Here is a 21,246-nt window from a genome sequence, read left to right as displayed (position 1 = left end):
GTATTTTTAGCTCATGATTACAAATCTTGGCAGCAAAAATTTGCTCCAATTTGTTTTGCAAAGGAAGTTATTGTAACTACATCAAAGCAATCTCTTCTTGGGGCATTGAAGTTCTCTCTCTCTCTCTCTCTCTCTCTCTCTCTGTGTGTGTGTGTAAATAGGTTTAACTTTTTTAAAAAAACTAAATTTAATTATCAAAAGAATAGAGATTTTGAAATGTTGTGGAATCTATGTAGCTGTTAAATTTGTTTCTAAGAATACTATTATAAATATTAACTCCCTTCTTATTTGTATTTTAAAGTCTTAGGAAGAAAAAGCAAACTTTAAAAATCTTTTGTACATTTACTTAAAATTGGAACAGAACTGCTTTTTGGCTGAACATACTATCAAACAAAGATTTTCAATGAAGTTGAAATGATTCAAAAATCACACAACCAAATTTTATGGTAGTCCTTAGTTCAGGCTGCATGTCCAATTCCATTAAGCAATATTTTCCTCTGTACAAAACCAAACCACATGCTTATTATCAGGTTTACAAGCAGGTATTTTCTTTAAATACCTCATAGATATGGTAGAGATTTGAACCTTCATCTGGCCAATAGTGGTAACACTGTTTGAGTCCATTTTCCATGAGAGGGGTTAGCATGACAATAACCACACAGCCGTTTTCCCAGACCATCTGCAGACAAAGAAAGACACCATGGTTACACTATGAGTGTCTAATTACTGCATGACGTGTGTAATTACTGCACTCAGAAGCACAATTGAAATTTATTCCATTCACAGGAAACGTGTTTCATTTTCATTAGACATTTTTCTGTGCAGCTGCTTCCAAATCATTGAATAAAATGGAATCATATCTTGTATGTTCACATGAAATATTAAAGAATGTCCAAAGAATTTTATAAATATTTATATATTTATATTTATATAAATATATATTTATATTAAAACATTATAATGTAAAGTTTATATATTTTCCTCAAAATACATAGCTATTACCAATGTATGAAAACAGGGAAAATTCAACTATTTAATTATTCTGATAGATTAAAGTGGAAAAAAAGATAGTTAAAGGTTTGCAGGATATTATTTAAAAAGGCACTAAAATAAGCCAAGACAGTGTTTTCAGATAGTTGTTGAACAAAAACCCTCCACCAAATTCTTAAGGAACTGCATAATCATTCATCTCTACATTATTATGCCATACTTTGATGCTATATTTGTATGCAATTTTGACTGTCTTTTTATTAGCATATAAAATTACCTCATGAAAAGGAAACTGATCTTTGTGCAAAGGGTCACATTTATTCATAGAAATGTTTGTAAGCAATTGCACTGAGATGTAAATAGAGTAAACAACAAAAATGGAGTGTTTAGATAAACAGCATAAAAAGGTTACATTCAATTCAAAGTTTCTTTTTTGTTCCACAGATATATACTTGTCTTAATTTCATTTGATTTGCAGACATTTTAAAACAAATATTTTTCTTAAAATACTTGACAGCATTAAACAAAAGCAAAGCATACAAATCTAGCAATGCTTGAAATTAATATTTTTTTCTTTTTTGAAACATATCTTGTCTATCTTCAACTCTGCAACAGATTTTCAAAATTCTATTGAAATCTTTGACTGTGCTTACATAACATACTAACCCAGTCAGACATTAATCATAGCTCCATACTATTATTTAGCTTAATCATAGTTCCATACCACTGAATCTGGCAGCACACAATCCCAAGGACATGTTTGGAGACATGTAGAATTTGTTCCAAGTTCCACCAGTGCTGCCTTCCAGAAACCCTTGCATCAGGAAGGTATGGAACTAGCGTCATTTTGTGATGACATTTTCCCATCCACAATATATTTTTGTATCAAAACAAGCATAGTGGCCATGGCAATGTGACCATAACCCTACTCTTTTTGTACACATTGATTTTGTTCACAGAGCACCTGCTGCCAGCGTCAATTTCCCATTGTCCTGTGCGCTCCCACAGGGAGGGCCTCCTCAGGGTACCGACAGTCAAGGATTGCCGACGAGCGATCCCCAGGGGGAGGGCGTTCTCTGTGGGCACGCCTGCCTTATGGAATCAACTGCCAACGGAACTCCGGACTGCCCCCGACCTTCGTTCATTTTGCTGGGACCTAAAAACCTGGCTCTTTGAGTTATCTGGTCTGGACTGAGGGGTTTTAATGTTTTTAAATTGTGATTTTATTTTTTGGGGCTAGACTTAATTTAATTTTAATTTTATATTGTATTGTTTTTAAATTTTGCCTTGTAAACCGCCCTGAGTCCTTTGGGAGTAGGGCTGAATATCTAGATCCGTACCAATCGGGTTTCAGACCCGGGCACAGCACGGAGATGGCATTGGTCGTGCTGGTGAATGATCTCTGGCGGGCCCGAGATAGAGGTTATTCCTCTGTCCTGGTCCTATTAGATCTATCAGCGGCTTTTGATACCATCGACCATGGTATCTTACTACATCGTCTTGAGGGGCTGGGAGTGGGAGGCACCGTTCTGCGGTGGTTCTCCTCCTACCTCTCGGACCGTTCGCAGACGGTGTTGGCAGGAGGGCAGTGGTCAAGCCCTAGGCCTCTTAAATGTGGAGTGCCTCAGGGTTCGGTGCTCTCGCCCCTCCTGTTCAACATCTATATGAAGCCGCTGGGAGAGATCATCCGTAGCTTCGGGGTGAAATATCATCAATATGCTGATGATACCCAGCTATTCATCTCCACCCCGAACCAACCCAGTCATGCCCTCGATGTGATGTCCCGTTGCCTGGAAGCGGTACAGATTTGGATGGGAGAAAACAGGCTTCGACTCAACCCGGCCAAGACTGAGTGGCTGTACATACCGTCATCTCGTTTAGTCCAAGAGGTTCCATCTCTGACTATAGGAGAAGAGATGTTACCTCCCATTGATAGAGCACGCAATCTGGGCGTCCTCCTAGATTCACGACTCAGTTTTGAAGATCATATTGGAGCCGTGGCTAGGGGGGCATTTGCACAGATTCGCCTTATATACCAATTGCGCCCCTTTTTGGACCGAGTTGCCCTACGTACAGTCACCCACGCACTCATTACCTCCCATATTGATTACTGTAATGCTCTCTACATGGGGCTGCCCTTGAAGACCACCTGGAGGCTTCAGCTGGTGCAGAATGCAGCTGCACGGGTTGTGATGGGAGCTCCCCGATACTCCCATATTACACCCCTCCTGCGTGAGCTGCATTGGCTACCAGTTGCCCTCCGGGTGAGATTTAAGGTGCTGGTACTTACCTTTAAAGCCCTACATGGCTTAGGTCCGGGATACTTGCAGGACCATCTGTTGCCGGGAACAAATTCCCATCGTCCAGTACGCTCACACAGAGAAGGCCTCCTCAGGGTACCGTCAGCTAGGCAATGTCGGCTGGCGACCCCCAGGGGGAGGGCCTTCTCTGTGGGAGCGCCAGCCCTATGGAATCAGCTCCCCCCTGAGCTTCGGATGGCCCAAAACCTCCAATCCTTTTGCCGCGGCCTCAAAACACTCCTGTTCCACCAGGCTGACCTGGACTGACAGGCATTTTAATTAATTTATATTTAGTATTTTTAATTTATTTTTTAAATTCTCTAATTTTAATTTATTGCACAGATGTTCTCAATTTTATTTTTATCTTGATTTCTGTACTTATTATATGTTTTGTTGTTAGCCACCCTGAGTCCTTCGGGAGATAGGGCGGGATATAAATCCCATCAATAAATAAATAATAAATAAATATAAACCGAAATAATAATAATAATAATAATAATAAAAAAGAGGTGGAATCCTTATAGGGATATTGTGATTAGCATATTTCCCGTTTTGAACCCCTTCCTGATGTAGATATGGCTGCTTCTTCCTCCTTTGCCAGGGAAGCAGCAGTGAGTGTGGGTTAAGCAACACAACACATCAATATTTAAGAACAGCTTCTTCTGGTTGCTGTGGTTCTCCACTATGAGTTTCACAATGGTGTATTGGGTTTTCATAGCAGTTCTCAATTCTATCTCTTTTCTTTACAGGTGTGAGGTATGGATTTAACTATTACCCATTTACTAGAATTTAGGATTCATACAACCCAGGTGACTGGGAACATAACTGCCTGAACACAGATTTAGATTAAATCCATTTCCCCCTCCTCTTGCTTAATACATTCACACAACATGTCTCCATATCTGACTCAATGAATCCAGCCACTAAGTGTGGATCATTTTTGTAGATCCTGGGGAAATGCCTGGGCAGAATCTTTCCCTGTTATTTGAGAATGGTTTGAACCTGCTAGGCTTAAGTGGACAGAGACCTTATGTCTATGACCTCAGTTACCTGCTGTTTAAATCTAAAACTGCTAAGGAGGTATTATGCAGGTAGGTTCTAGTAGTCAATCAATCAGAATAGAGCTGGGAGGAACCTTGGAGGTCTACTAGCCTAGCCCCCTGCTCAATCATTAGTTACGCTGTTAGATGATCTCTTGACCTCTTAATGGCCTTTGATACCATTGACCATGGTATGTTCTGGCTATGGGGATTGGAGATGGATGGCTCTATATCATGCTGGTTTTCCTCCTTTCTCCTCAGTTCAGTTCCAATCAGTGGTAATTGGAGGAGAACAATCACATTCTCTGCCCCTATTTTGTGGGATCCTGCAGAGTTTGGAGCTCTTTGCTGTCCTATTCAACATTTACATGAGGCCACTGTATGTTATGAAGTGAGAGGTCATTGGTATGCTGATGATATCCAACTATCCCTTGCTTCCCCTGCCCACAGAACAAGTGAGGTTGTTGATATCACATCCTGGAGACCCTGGGGACCTCCAAGGGGAGCAAAAGACTTCAGCTGAACCCTGACAAACTAAATGGCTCTGGATTTTGTGGACCTTTAGTTCATGGATTATGCTATCTTTGGTACTGGATGGAGTTGCATTATCCCAAACAGACCCAATGTGTAATATGGGATTCTCTAAACTGGAGAGTCTTGCTCAAACAGCAGGTGGCAACCATGGCTAGGAAGGCTTTTGTGTTGCATGGTTTTGTGTGCCAGTTTCACCTGTTCCAGTTTCATCTGTTCCTGTACTGGGCTCTCCTCACAGTCACTCATGGCTTGGTCACTCCTGTACAGTAGTATATCTACTGTAATGTGGTCTACAACGAGCTGTCCTTGAAAGCATCAGCATCAAAATGCAGCATGACAGTTATGCATGCCCCTAGAATGGCTCGTGTTATACTTCTGTTCTGCAGGCTGCACTGTTTACTAGTTTCCTTACAGGTCCAATTCAAAATGCCATTTTTTTACCGTTACCTTTAAAACCCTCCAGGCATGGGGCCCACTTATTTGAGAGACCACCTCCACTCATTATATCTACCCATCCCCTAGTGTAAGGTGTGTGCTTGAGTCCTGTCTACAAAACAATTTCATCTAGTGAGAAACAGATGATGAGTCTTTTCTGCCTGCACTGTGCAACATCTTCCTGATGTGAGATTGGCCCTATTCTTGATATCCTTCTGGAAGTCTTTCAAAATATGACTGTGTCAGCAGTATTGGAGATTTCAAGAAAAACATAATCTAATCAAGATGGTTGCATTATTTTTAGCATCTAGTTTTTCTACTATCTTGCTGTTAATAATACTGCTGATGTCTTTTAATTGTTTTAATATTTTGATTTTACTATTGTTTTTATTGTGCACCACAGATGCTTTTTTGTGAGATGCATGGTTACATAAATTTGGTAAATGAGTATGTTCCATGTTCAGCAGTAAATAGTGTATTAGAATCAGATTTTTCCCTTCATAACCAATACTAACTGCATAAAAATGGAACACTAAAATTTTTGAAAACTATACCCAGGTCCATTAATTTATACACTTCAAAGAATTCTAAACTATACACCTTACTTTTAAGCTATTAGTGCTAAACATATGCACATACAAAACATTGGACAGAGTAGTTGGTTTTTCCATCATGTGACAATTTAATATGCCTTTAGAAGATACAGCAGCTCAATGAAGTCATTACAAAAATGAGGAGAAACACTGTTTTTATGAGTGCAATAAAAGCACAATGATCTTGGTCATAAACTAATCATCGAGCAATTGCTTGTGTTACCCAAGTGTATTATTATACAAGCCTACGTATTCACAGAAAGGAAAAGGAATTCTTACAGTTTGGCAACCCTTCTTATTGGCTAAAAAAATAAAATATTTCATTAGAGAAGCTGCCTTAAATCTCTTAAAATTTCCTTTGAGCATAAATCAAATGAAGTTAATTTAAACAATTTTCAAATTACCCTGGAGTGTATTTCTTATATGCCATTGTATTAGGCAGCTGACACTCAAAGTTAATTTTGTGAATTCCTTGACTTCCATTACAATTATATGTAACATTTTGCTGCCTATAAGTCTCCCATGCTTAAAGCAGAATGATCTCTTAGCCTATTTCCTTGAGTTATTATTTGAGTAATAATAATAACTTATGTAATAATAAGTTATGTAGTAATAATAACATGTATTTCTTTGATTGTTGCAAATAACCCCATTCAATTCTTTGCTAGCCACTGATAATTTAGAGGGTTTATTTATTACATTTATAATTTAACTGTTTTGAGAGGTAACATAAGCAGAAAAAATAATCTTTTGGATTCCATTATCTGAAGCACTCTCACAATCATTCATTTTTAGGGCAACAATACGAAATGTTATGCTTAAAATCTTATCCATTATGTTCAGTAATTTTTTTTCTTTTAGCCCTTAAAAATAAATCCAAAACAGAAACAAGTTATAGCCTCATTATTATACCTTTGGGATTATTTATCTGAAAATGGCATTATTCTACAGGGGCCATTAATTTAATTTTCTTTTAACTTCTGTATTATTGTATGTTATTGTTGTTAGCTGCCCTGAGTCCCTTGGGAGATAGGGCGGCATATAAGTCCCAATAATAAATAAATAAATAAATTGTATCTTAGACTCTCTCTATATGTGGGGAAAAAACAACCATTTTAGAATGATGGAATGTTAACAGGATTGGAGCCCAAACAACTCTTGGATATATGTGATGTTCTCTACTGAGTTCAAAATCTGAGTCACCTTAATTAGAACTATTGCCAACTATTACCCTAAAAGTGGGTAATATTACTTGGTGTTTGTGATTTGTATGTTTTCTCACCAACCATTTACTGATTTAAACTGTTAAAGTAATGTAGGCAAGTATTGATGTTGCAAATTTTTTATTTAATTTCCCTAGAATATGATTTTTCAAATATAAATTTGAACTTCATACTTAATAAACAATTGAGTTTTTCAACATGTTCAGATAAGAAATAATTTTTCATAACATTATGGATGCTCAAATTCAAGCACTTAGAAAAGCTAAATTTTATGGTGTTCGTTAAGCCAAGTTGAATTTAATCATTCCTACTATCATAATTTATGCCCTATTTTATAATACGGGGGATTATATAGATTTACTCCTTATTACCAATTTGTAATTTATTATTCCACAGATATAAATATGGGCTCAACTGTGACTGTGAAATATCACAGTGGATAAATGTCCAAATGAAACCATGACAAGAAATATTATAGTATACACAAATGTTGATGAGCATTTTAAGGCTATCTTAAAATTTACTTTAAGGCTACTTTAAAATTTTTGAAGAACATAAGACATACATCATACATCATATTGTTTCCTTCATTTTCATTTAACTCACAGGTAATGTCAACAATATATCTTGCATTTCTAATTAGATGTAGTAAAAAGTGAATGAAAACTTTGTTAGCTTTATGTACTGCCACTTTGCTTCAGTGAGTCCCACTGAACTGATGGCTGTGCATGCACATAAATACAAGCACTAGTGACATCTTTGAAAGTATGTGTGTGATATTTACAAAATATGGGACTGTTTTAATGCTACACCTCAGTCTTAATCCAGGTTATGAAGCATCTATTTTAAATGCTTTGCAAAATCTGCTACTTGATTACATATTTGGCTCAGCCTCAGGTTTCAGTCTTTTGTTAAACTAAACTAATACTGTGAATTCTGATTATAATAATTTATATTTTTATTTATTTAGAAATTTCAAACACTCATTTAATGTTTCATTATAAACTCACATGTAACATAATTCTAAATGTTGAGTAAATAGATTAGGACTACATGAATACTGTTTCAATGGCAATTGGCTTAACAGTGGGTATGCCAACAAGATATCAAATTCAAATAAAAGAATAGAGGATAAAAACAAAAATATGTAAGTCACATTTTGCTGTTCTCCAAGAACAATTATTTAGGCCAAGAGGGAATGTAAGGCACACAAATTAATTCTGGCTACAAATCAAAGCACCGGGGAAGAGGGATGCAGTAAGATAAAAAAGCAGAATTTAATTATTTTCTTTTGCTAGACCAACTGGAATACATACTTCAAGAAAACAAAATGAGGGAATAAAAAAAAAGAAAAAAAGATGAACAATTATAGAAGTGAAAGATTTGTGAAAGCTTTTAGTCCTCTGAAATTAGTTTTTAAAATGAACAAAGTAGCCTATTAGCACTGTCCCCAAAACAAAATGCTTCCTATTGCCTACTTCCATTCTCTAAATACCTGACTTTACTGCAACTAAGGCTCCACATAAAAGAAGCCAAATGTATTCACTCACCCTCTGTCTCTGTAAGTTACCTAGAAATAATTAAACAGAAAGGCAAAACCTTATTTTTTCTTATTCCCCCCCAATGAAATAAAAAGCCAGCCACATCATTATATATGTTCTGATATATAATTAGAAAATACACCATTGACTATGAATCTCTTTCATGGATATCCGACTCAATGACTCATTTTGCTTGGCGTGGGGAAACGTAGAAGGGAAGAAGATGTGAAGCAGAGCGCTCTCCCTAGATGCCTTGACACCTGTACTCAAGGCTCACTGAAGGAATGTATTAAGCATGTATATCCATTTCCTTGAGATATTTGATTACTAGGAACCACTTTCCTTGGGGCGGGGGGGGGGGGAATGTTCTATGCAAAAATGTACTTAAATGTAACTTTAAATCAAAGAAGGTACAAAATGTTCTTTTCCATTTTTTTCTGAATTTAAGCACCGATCATACCAGCCTTCTTTTCTATTAGTAGCCATCACTCAGCTAGCACAGGTGATGTTCAGGCTTGATGAAGCTCAATTAAAAAAAAAAGCTTAGGCTTTTCTTCTCTTATTTTAAAATGTAGTGTATTATAAACTCTCGCCTAAAAATAAATTAGGAACATATAACTTAAAACTCTGTTCAACTCTACCAATTTGCTTGCAAATCTCGTTCTCTTAGTTCTTAGGACTACATCCCTGAAAAGGTACATTCATATATCTTCTGAGATTATAAAAACTCCAAAAATACAGCTAATCCAAGATGGTACCCTACAGATGTGTTACAAATTGAATTTTCATAATCAGGGATTACTGTGGGGTAGGAATTGCGAACAAGAAGAGTCACATAGATCACAGCAGCTTCATGACACAAGCTCTACCCTTTTTGTACACAGGTAGTCCTTGACCCACAATTGGGAGTCACAATAGAAACAACCAGCAGACTGTTACAACCATATAGAATCATTGTGGCACACCAATCAAAGCCCTCCAAAGCACCTTAATAGAGTTAAACCGTGTTTCTCCAGTAGCCCAAGAAAAAAAGGAAACCAGGAATCATCTATAACATACAGTATAAGCATTATAAGACAGAAAGGCAGAAGACTTGTAAAGTGAATCTATGAACACCAAGTAGCAGTAAAAAACAAAACCTGATGAAAACTCCTTGATTTCACAATGTGTAGACAGACTTAACCCAAGTTTCAACTGGGAAACTGAACATCCCAAACCTAGCTAAATACAAAAAATGTTAGAGAACCCCTGAAAGCTAGGCCCTTGGTCAAATCAATCCTCAATATGCTCATAGAGATAAGCCACATTTGCACATGATTCAAAAGAGACAATAAAAAAAGCTAAAAAGCAAAAATCAGAATACCTCCTTGCCAGCAATCAACGGCTAGATAAGCCAGGATTAACATCAGAAGCAACAGCAGACAAATAATCAAGCAATAAACCCTAATCAAGGAACTACTAGCTCAGACAAATCAGGAAGCAGTGAACAACAGCCTAATCAAGGAAGAAATCAGCATCCCTACCAATACCAACAGGGCACTTTACTATATATAAACAATACAGCAAACCCCACTCCTTTCTAGCATTGAAGATGTTACCCAGTCAGGTAATGAAATGGCTGTAAGAAAACAACAAGCTTAGAAAGTACCAAGGACTTCAGCGTGAGACCTCACACGACCATATCGCTTAGTAACCACAACCTTCATACTTTCCGTTGCTCTTTAATCATAGGTCTTTAAATTAATACTCCATTCTGGGCATGGTTGCTTCCAGTCCCGAGCCTCAGTAAGGTAAGGATTTGCCTTGCTGGTTGGCAAAAGAGCATGGCTCTGGGAAAGCTTGCCAGGCCTTGGGAATCTGCAGCTGCCCCACCCCATCCCAGCTATAGTCGCCCTTGCCACCCTGCACTTCAAGTCCTTCCCATCCTGCACTCTTTGCCCAGCTGACTTTTGCTGTCTCCTTGCTCTGGCTACTGACAAGACATGCCTGGCCTAACTGCTGGGTCAGGTTGGAGCTGGGCTTTGCCCTGAGGCAGTGGGGGAAAGCCAAAAGCCAAAAGCCCTGGTTTGATGGGTTAGGGTTGGGGTTTTTAATATGTTTTTAATTATTCTTTTAAATTTTAAATTTGGGCATTATATTTAATCGTTTTTTAACTTTTGTATTTTGTTTTTATATTTATTGCCCTGTACACCGCCCTGAGTCCTTCGGGAGAAGGGCGGTATAAAAATATAATAAATAAATAAAAATAAATAAAAAAGCAACTCTAGAATTGCAGTGTACTGGGATCCCCTTTGCTTTTGCTGCTTTTTCTTTTCTTTTTCTTTTTTGGAATACAAAACCCTGTCCTGGCCAAGTGTTTTTGGCAAAAGGACTGCTTCTGCCTTTTTTCTTTTTTTCTTTTTTTGCAGCATGAAACCCAGCCATATGCTGGACATGTCTCATCTGCAGTGGGACCATAAAGATAATGGTCAGTTGGGGCCATTTAAGATTGCAGGATTTATTTATGGCAATCAGAAACTGGTGTAACTGTTATTGTAGGTTGATGTGGTCATGTGACTGCCTGTTATGACTTTGTTTTCTATCGATGGAATTGCTGATCCTAATTACTGTGTTACATGAGGACACCTGTATCCTCATTTCTTTCCCCACAAGGATAAAACTAAATTTATATGCTGCCTAGACTTGCTTTTCAGAATGAGTTGGGCAGCATATAAATTGAATAAATAAATAAAACTTTGAGCAAACTTTTCTTCAGATATCCTGTTGTGTCCATTCTTCTGACTTAGTTCCATCACTCATGCTAGGATGAGATATCTCAAATGGCAGTTTAAATATTTTTCTGTTTATTTCATACATCTGTGGCTAACTTTGCTTCAAAATATCACATAATAATTGCAATAAATGAATCGCACATACGGTATTTAGAAAGAATTTGATTTTGACCAGGGAGGACATAGTTTGATCTGATAATAATTTCCTTCCTCCATATCAATACAGAATATTCTGAAGTAAATTTATGTAAATATACAATCACATTATATATATATATATATATATATATATATATATATATATATATATATATATATATATATATATATATATATATATATATAAAATTAACAGAGGGATAGAATCAAGATCGTGTGAGGTACTAATACCACTTTACAATGCCTTGGTAAGGCCACACCTGGAATACTGCATCCAGTTTTGGTCACCACGATGTAAAAAAGATGTCGAGACTCTAGAAAGAGTACAGAGAAGAGCAACAAAGATGATTGGGGGACTGGAGGCTAAAACATATAGGGAACGGTTGCTGGAATTGGGTATGTGTAGTTTAACAAAGAGAAGGGTGAGGGGTGACATGATAGCAGTGTTCCAATATCTCAGGGGCTGCCACAAAGAAGAGGGAGTCAAGCTATTCTCCAAAGCACCTGAAAGCAGGACAAGAAGCAACGGATGGAAACTAGTCAAGGAGAGAAGCAACCTAGAACTAAGGAGAAACTTCCTGACAGTGAGAACAACTAACCAGTAGAACAACCTGCCTCCAGAAGCTGTGAATGCTCCAACACTGGAAGTTTTTAAGAAGAGACTGGCCAACCACTTGTCTGAAATGATATAGGGTTTCTTGCCTGAGCAGGGGGTTGGACTAGATGACCTCCAAGGTCCCTTCTAACTTATTATATATATATATATATATACATATAATTCACATTATTATGAACATTTAAATACATGTTTAAATACAAAATTTTGCAAATGGAATTTGCAAAAAAGTCAATAGTAAATTTACCTGCCAGAAGTCTGTGACAGTAGAAGGCAATGCACCCTGAGCAGCTATATATGCAGGGTTTCTAGGATCATGGTCCATCTGTGAAAAAAGGAGAGGGGGAGAACCTAATTAAAAATGTTCAACAAGAGAAAATGAAATTCTGACATTCTGGATTATATTTGTGGACTAAGTTAACTAAGAAAAGTATTTATGCTTTTGCTTGAAGAAAGTAGGAACACTGTATTTCTTTCTTTTCAAAGGAACACTTTTTCCTGAATAAATTAGTGATATTAGTCTAATATTAAGATACATAGCATCTAGGTTCTAAATTTGCAGTATGAGATCATTTAAGCAATATTTGCTGGCAAAATGTATTTATTCAAGGGTTTGCTAGTGTCATAGCAAACATAGAAGCTGCTTTAAACATTTTTAAGTATTGGGCATTTGGAATGCAGGGCACATTTAAGTATTTCTCTTATTTCCATCATAATACTCAAGGACATAAGCACATTAAAACAATGCAGAATTGAAGGAAACCCCCCTCAATCCTAGCTTTTCTGTTTAGTTCATCTGATTAAAATACAGGGTTCTAACCTTCAGTAGGGGAAATTCTGTTTAAAGAGATTAATTATTACATCTGCTTCTGGCTGAGCAGAAAAAAAAAGGATTTTTTTCAAACGAAGTCATGAAGAGTAAAATAGGATTTTACATGTTTACAATGAATGTTTTCAACCTGATAGGTGTGTTTTCAGGTCCTAAATCTCTGGCCCCCACTATCCTAATAAGGACAAGATCAGTGGATGGGAGTTAAACTACAACAAAAACAACAAAAAACCACTGATAGTAACTCTTAAAAAAAGAATTAACCACATGCAGGAGCAAGGCTAATATTCTGTTTGTAGTTACAAGAATACTAGATCTCATTGAGCAACTGCATTTATTACATCCTCAAAATACAGCAAAATTTAATACTAAAAATAGATGAAAGCATTTAATAAACCAAAGGGACATTTGCAAAATATAAATTAAAGTAGCCAAGTAAGTAATTTTAAGATCCAAGTTCCATATTACATGCAAGATCTCTTTTGGAATCTCTAATAAAAAACAAGAAAAAAAGATTTAAAATGCTGTCCTGAAAAGTTGCTGGTATTCTTAGCAGCAGTTGTACTAAGAGAAAAGCAAACAAAATTGAACCCTTTTCCTTGAACCTTTTTCTCTCTAATTGAAATTTAACAGCAAAATTAAACAAAATGAAATTGTAAGACATTCTACATGGCTCTATTATTACTGTTTTTAATCTGTGTATTCAGTTACAGATTCCTAATTTAGGAAATATTTTCCGAAATTACTTGTAAGAACTGCTGACTTTGTAAAGAACTGAGTCACGCTATTTATTTACATGTATTATATGTAATACATGCCATAGACTAATATTGTGTTGCCTAACTGCATTATTGTGCTGTCCAATAAAAACATAAGCCATTTATATGAATGGAAGTACTGAACAAGTTGAAGAGATTTTAACGCTTATCCTCTTCTTCTGACAACCTCTCCCCACCACAGTGCAGAAGTTATTCAAAATGGAAAATGCTAGTATTTGAGTTTGAAGTCTCCTCTCATGATTAAAATAATATATAGTTCTATTGTTGCTTATTTTAACATTCCTAGAAAAAATTGGGAACTGAATAATTCTAAAATTTTACTTAAGATACTTATAGTCTATAGGTAGTCCTTGACTTACGACCACAATTGAGCCCAATATGTATATTGCTAAGTGAGAAATTTGTTAAATGAGTTTTGCCCCTTTTATGACTTTTCTTGACACATTTATTAAGTGAATCACTGCAGTTGTTAAATTAGTAATACTGTTCTTAAGTGAATCTGGCTTTCCTATTGACTTTGCTTGTCAGAAGGTTGCAAAAGGAGATCACATGTCCCTGGGACACTGCAACCGGCACAAATATGAACCGGTTGTTAAGCATCCAAATACAAATCCCATGATGATGGGGATGCTGCAATGGTCATAAGTGTGAAAAATGGTCATTAGTCACTTTTTCAGTGCTGTTGTAACTTTGAACAGTCACTAAATGAATTTTGGTAAGTTGAGAATTAACTGTATTAATTTTTTCAGATGCCATGACTTTTACATGTACAACAATAGTAAAACGTGGTGTCGGCACATTTAGCCAAATGATGTTTGGCAAATTTAGCAAAACTGTTTAACCTTGACTGGTTTTGGACTAATTACTATTAAAATCCATACTCTTATTTTGATACTGGCTGCTGTAAACCCTGCTGGTCCCTTAAAAAAAGCAGTATATGCCAGTGATGGTGAACCTTTTAGAGACCAAGTGCCCAAACTGCAACCCAAAACACACTTATGTATCGTCATGTGCCAGGTGGGTGTGGCCCATTGGGTTGGCATGACCCATTGGGTCGGCATGGCTGCGGTGGTAATGGCAGACTGGGTAGGACTAAAAAGTTCAATCAATCAATTCCAACTTTGCAAGATCTTTTATTTTCCCATGAGAAGTTGAAAATGATTGATTGAACCTTTTTTTTTTTGCACACGGGGGCGGAGGCCTAAAGCGAAAAGGTTTTATAAAACCCAGCTGAAGGTCTAGGACTGGGGCAACGGCATGCGTGCCCACAGAGAGGGCTCTGTGTTCCACCAGTGGCACTCGTGCCATAGGTTCGCCACCATGGGTATATGCATTTCTAGATTAATGTCAGCCCTTCCAAGTAAATATGACCAGATGCGTTAATTCTACTTTATTGTAAGACCACATTAACAGACTTTTATAAGACTGAGGGTACAAATTTTCCCACCAATTTTTAACTGTCTGAACAATTAGGACAGATCCTACCTTCTTTCTCTGACTATTAAGCAACTGCAGACTATTGTTTTGTGACCATTCTCTAGGTAGCATGTCTTCCCCCTCCCCCTCCCTCAGGGTTATTTCCACATACTATTACACCTAGTATTTATACTTGTAACAGAATAATAGAAAAGCAGACTATTGGAGAAGGCTAAGAAAAAAATCTGCTAATGAGGATCGTAGTTTATTTATTTATTTATTTTTCTATACCGCCCTATTCCCGAAGGACTCAGGGCGGTTTACAGGGCAGCATATAAAAGACAATATAAAAAGATAATATAAAATTAAAATAAATTAAATTAATCAAAGCCCAACAATTAAAACAATATTAAAAAGCTAAAACCCCTTCAGTCTAGGCCTGATAGATCAAAAAGCCAGGTTTTCAGGTCCCGGTGAATTGAATGCAGATCAGGGGTGGTTAAGAGATATCAGGACAAAGAGGAGACATTAATCATATAAATTGGGAAGATTTCAAAGCATTTATGATAAGGATCTGCAACCAACAGGAAGAAAGCTAAAACAAAATAAAATAATGAGATTTTATGAAAATAGGCTGATACATTTTAATCTGCCTATGAGCTGCCTCTTAGTATTGATCCAAGAATTTGAAAATTATAAATGGTGTCCTATTTTCTGCGCTGATTGTTCCATAGTGACATGAAGAATATATGACCCATTCTGAACCAAATACCTAGTAAAGTCAACCAATTATCCCTACAATAGCCAATCAGAAGACTTGAAGAATACAACATGAGCCTATTAGCATTTCTGCTCATATTTTCAGCAACTAATACTTAGAACAGGGCTAGGCAACCTTGGCTCTTTTATGACTCATGGACTTCAACTCCCAGAATTCCTGAGCCGGCTGGCTCAGGAATTCTGGGAGTTGAAGTCCATGAGTCATAAAAGAGCCAAGGTTGCCTACCCTTGACTTAGAAGAATAGATAGTTTTATCCTCAATTATCCTTATCATTCAACTGCAGAAAACAGGAGCTAAAGGCAGGTAGAGGTAGTCATCGACTTATGGCCACAATTGAACCCAAAATTTCTGTTGCTAAACAAGACATCTGTTAAGAGAATTTTGCCCCATTTTATGACCTTTCTTGCAACAGTTGTTAAGTGAATTACTGCAATTGTTAAGTTAGTTATACAATTGTTAAGTGAATCTGGATTCCCCATTGACTTTGCTTGTCAGAAGTTTGCATGACCCCAGGACATTGCAACTGTCATAAAGATGAACCAGTTGTCAAACATCTAAATTTTAATCATGTGACCATGGGGATGCTGCAACAGTTGTGTGAAAAATGGTTATGTCACTTATTTCAATGCCACTGTGACTTTGAATAGTCACTAAATGAGCTGATATAAATCAAAGACTACCTGTATAGACTTTATCTTCCTATTTAGTACAATTTCTTCCTTCACAGGATAGATGAGAATGAAACTGTCATATATATATTATTATAAACATCTGAATACCATGTGCAAATGCAATGCTCAAAATAGGTAAAATAATGCAGAATAACAGAATTATTTAATTAAACGTGAAGGCAACCTATATATGTAATCCATGGGTAAACAGGTAGGAGAAAAAAGTTATACACAAGTAGATAAATCCAAACCCTAATTAATTATAGCATTCTCATTTTATAAATCATTCTAGATTGGATAAGGGGAAAAATTAGAAAAGGGCAGGAGCAACATTGATGGATATAATCATAAAGATCAAAATATGGAATGCTCAGGCAATATAAAATAAAGTTGTTTGAATTCAAAATAATTGCAGTAGAAAAATACTGTATTTTTTTTTGGTCTCACAAAATTTTCCTTATTGTGGCAGAGAAAGTGACAATGTGAGCTAGTCTGTCTATTTTTTTTACATGGTAAGTGTTATCAAGGATAATACTTGAAGCAAAACATAATTAAATTTTAATTATAGCTATTTTTGCAAAATTTTTATATTTATATATATCCCCTTCATGGATTACTGCCTTGTCGTGGCGAAGGGGCTTGCGTAATTCAATGAAGCTATGAGCTATGCTGTGCAGGGTCACCCAAGACGGACAGGTCATTACAGAGAGTTCTGACAAAACGTGATCCACTGGAGAAGGAAATGGCAACCCACTCCAGTATATTTGCCATGAAAACCCTATGGACAGTACCAAAAGGTAAAACGATATGACGCTGGAAGATGAGCCCCTCAGGTCGGAAGGCGTCCAATATGCTACTGGGGAAGAGCAGAGGGCTAGTACTAGTAGCGCCAGAAAGAATGAAGCGACTGGGCCAAAGATGAAAGGATGCTCAGTTGTGGATGCATCTGGTGGTGAAAGGAAACTCCAATGCTGTAAAGATTTTTTCTCCATAGGAACCTAGAATGTAAGATCCATGAATCAAAGCAAGCTGGATGTGGTCAAACAAGAGATGACAAGACTGAACCTCGACATCTTAGGAATCAGTGAGCTAAAATGGACAGGAATGGGTGAATTTAATTCAGATAAACATCAGGTATACTACTGCGGGCAAGAATCCCTCAGAAGAAATGGAGTAGCCTTCATAGTCAATGAAAGAGTAGGAAAAGCAATAATGGGATACAATCCCCAAAATGACAGAATAACCTCAGTTCGAATCCAAGGCAAACCATTCAATATCACAGTAGTCCAAGTCTATGCCCCAACCACCAGTGCTGAAGAGGATGAAATTGACCGGTTCTATGAAGCACTACAGCACCTTATAGAACTAACACCAAAAAATGATGTCTTTATCATCATGGGGGATTGGAAAGCTAAAGTAGGAAGCCAAAAGATAACCGGAATAACAGGCAAGTTTGGCCTTGGAGTACAAAATGAAGCAGGGCACAGGCTGATAGAATTTTGTCAAGAGAATACGATGGTCATAGCAAACACTCTTTTCCAACAACCCAAGAGATGACTCTACACATGGACATCACCAAACGGTCAACACAGAAATCAGATTGACTATGTACTCTGCAGCCAAAGATGGAGAAGCTCTATACAGTCAGTAAAAACAAGACCAGGAGCTGACTGTGGCTCAGACCACGAGCTTCTCGTTGCAAAATTTAGGCTTAAACTGAAGAAAGTAGGGAAAAGCACTAGGACACTCAGGTATGAACTAAATCATATCCCTGATGAACATACAGTAGATGTGACAAATAGATTTAAGGAATTAGATCTGATAGACAGAGTGCCTGAAGAACTATGGACGGAGGTTTGCAACATTGTACAAGAAGTAGGAACTAAAACCATTCCAAAGAAAAAGAAATGCAAGAAAGCAAAATGGCTTTCTGAAGAAGCTTTGCAAATAGCTGAGGACAGGAGGGAAGGGAAAGGCAAGGGAGAAAAAGAAAGATACACCCAATTTAATGCAGAATTCCAGAGAATAGCTAGAAGAGATAAGAATGCCTTCTTAAATGAACAGTGCAAAGAAATAGAAGAAAACAATAGAATAGGGAGGACTAGAGATCTCTTCATACAAAAATGGGCATGATAAAGGACCAAAATGGCAGGGACCTAACAGAGGCAGAAGAGATTAAGAAGAGGTGGCAAAATTACACAGAAGAACTATACAAGAATGAGCTTAACGTCCCTATAACCATGATGAGGTGGTCACTGATCTCGAGCCAGACATCCTTGAATGTGAAGTGAAATGGGCCTTAGGAAAGCTGAGCAACAACAAAGCTAGTGGAGGTGACAGTAGTCCAGCTGAGCTATTTAAAATCTTAAAAGACGGGACAGTAAAAGTGCTACACTCAATTTGCCAGCAAATGTGGAAAACTCAACAGTGGCCATAGGATCAGTTTACATTCCAATTCCAAAGAAAGGCAGTGCCAAAGAATGTTCAAACTATCGCACCATTGCACTCATTTCACATGCTAGTAAAGTTATGCTTAAAATCCTACAAGCTAGACTCCAGCAGTATGTGGATTGAGAACTAACTGAAGTACAGTCAGGATTTCGAAGAGGCAGACGAACTAGAGATCAAATTGCTGGATCATGGAGAAAGCTAGGGAGTTCCAGAAAAACATCTACTCTGCTTCATTGACTATGCTAAAGCCTTTGATTGTGTGGATCACAACAAACTGTGGCAAGTTCATAAAGAGATGGGAGTACCAGACCATCTTATTTGTTTCTTGAGAAACCTATATGTGGGTCAAGAAGCAACAGTGAGAACTGGACACAGAACCACTGATTGGTTGAAAATTGGGAAAGGACTCTGGCAAGGTCATCCTGCCTGTTTAACTTAAATGCAGAGCACATCATGAGAAAGGCAGGGCTAAATGAATCAAAAGTTGGAATTAAGATTGGCGGGAGAAATATCAACAACCTAAGATATGCAGATGATACCACTCTAATGGCAGAAAGTAAAGAGGAACTAAAGAGCCTCTTGTTGCGAGTGAAGAAGGAGAGTGCAAAAGTTGGGTTGAAACTCAACATTAAGAAAACCAAGATCATGGCATCCAGCCCTCTCAATTCCTGGCAAATAGATGGGGAAGAAATGGAGGTAGTGACAGATTTTATTTTCCTGGGCTCCAAGATCACCGCAGATGGGGACTGTAGCCAAGAAATTAAAAGACGCTTGCTCCTTGGGAGGAAAGCCATGGCAAATCTAGACAGTACATTAAAAAGTAGAGACATCACCCATTCAACAAAAGTGTGTATAGTCAAGGCTATGGTCTTCCCAGTTGCAATGTATGGCAGTGAAAGTTGGACCATAAGAAAGGCTGAGCGCCAAAGAATTGAAGCCTTTGAACTATGGTGCTGGAGAAGACTCCTGCGAGTCCCTTGGACTGAAAGGCGATCAAACCGGTCAGTCCTACAGGAGATCAACCCTGACTGCTCTTTAGAAGGCCAGATCCTGAAGTTGAAACTCAAATATTTTGGCCACCTAATGAGAAGGACTCACTGGAGAAGAGCCTAATGTTGGGAAAGGTTGAGGGCAAGAGAAGAAGGGGACGACAGAGAATGAGGTGGCTGGATGGAGTCACTGAAGCAGTAGGCGTGAGCCTAAATGGACTACAGAAGATAGTAGAGGACAGGAAGGCCTGGAGGAACGTTGTCCATGGGGTTGCGATGGGTCGGACATGACTTCGCAACTAACATACTGGGCAAATACAATTCTTATTGCTGTTAATACATATATAATTGAATATCAGCAACTTCATTACATTTTTCTAATATTATATATAATATCAGTAGTATCAATTTAGAATATCTTTTCTAACCAAAACATATCTCAATTGCATTTGCATTTAATATTCATTTGTTCAATCAATATCCTATTTTTCTTGCTTTTTAAAAATTTTTATTTCCCATCAGTGTTCACTTATAATTTTCTCATAATAAATTATATTTGGGCAACTAAACGCTTACCTTGTTCAAACCTCTTAGCATTTTCGTATTTCCCTTCTCATTCCAAAATCTAAAATTCTAGTTATAAATCCTATCTTTCTAGTTAATAATAATAATATAGTTAGAAGGGACATTGGAGGTCATCTAGTCCAACCCCCTGCTCAGGCAGGAAACCCTATATCATTTCAGACAAATGGCTGTCCAATCTCTTTTTTAAGACTTCCAGTGTTGGAGCATTCACAGCTTCTGGAGGCAGGTTGTTCCACTGATTAATTGTTCTAATTGTCAGGAAATTTCTCCTTAGTTCTAGGTTGCTTCTCTCTTTGGTTAGTTTCCATCAGTTGCTTCTTGTCTTGCCTTCAGGTACTCTGGAGAATAGCTTGAGTCCCTTTTCTTTGTGGCAGCCCCTGAGATATTGGAAAACTGGTATCATGTCTCCCCTCACCCTTCTCTTCATTAAACTAGACATACCCAATTCCAGCAACCATTCCTTGTATGTTTTAGCCACCAGTCTCCTAATCATCTTTGTTGCTCTTCTCCGTACTCTTTCTAATCTCAACATCTTTTTTTACA

At 37.4% G+C, this 21,246-nt stretch overlaps 1 protein-coding gene across 1 annotated transcript in view; it reads right to left on the bottom strand.

Annotated features, from left to right (window-relative positions):
- Positions 1-21,246, bottom strand: part of PTPRN2 (protein tyrosine phosphatase receptor type N2) — a gene marked incomplete at its 3' end in the record, with an annotated part of 756,267 nt that overhangs the window by 52,285 nt on the left and 682,736 nt on the right. The window contains exons 17-18 of the mRNA XM_083376709.1: positions 12,450-12,527; positions 560-679 (exon numbers count right to left, since the gene is read on the bottom strand). Of these exons, the coding sequence (XP_083232835.1) occupies positions 560-679; positions 12,450-12,527 (198 nt within the window). The remainder of the gene's footprint in view (positions 1-559; positions 680-12,449; positions 12,528-21,246) is intronic.

The sequence above is a fragment of the Vipera ursinii genome, assembly GCF_947247035.1.
Source record: "Vipera ursinii genome assembly, chromosome: Z".
Classification (NCBI taxonomy): Eukaryota; Metazoa; Chordata; class Lepidosauria; order Squamata; family Viperidae; genus Vipera; species Vipera ursinii.
This window is presented reverse-complemented; position numbering and strand designations above follow the sequence as displayed.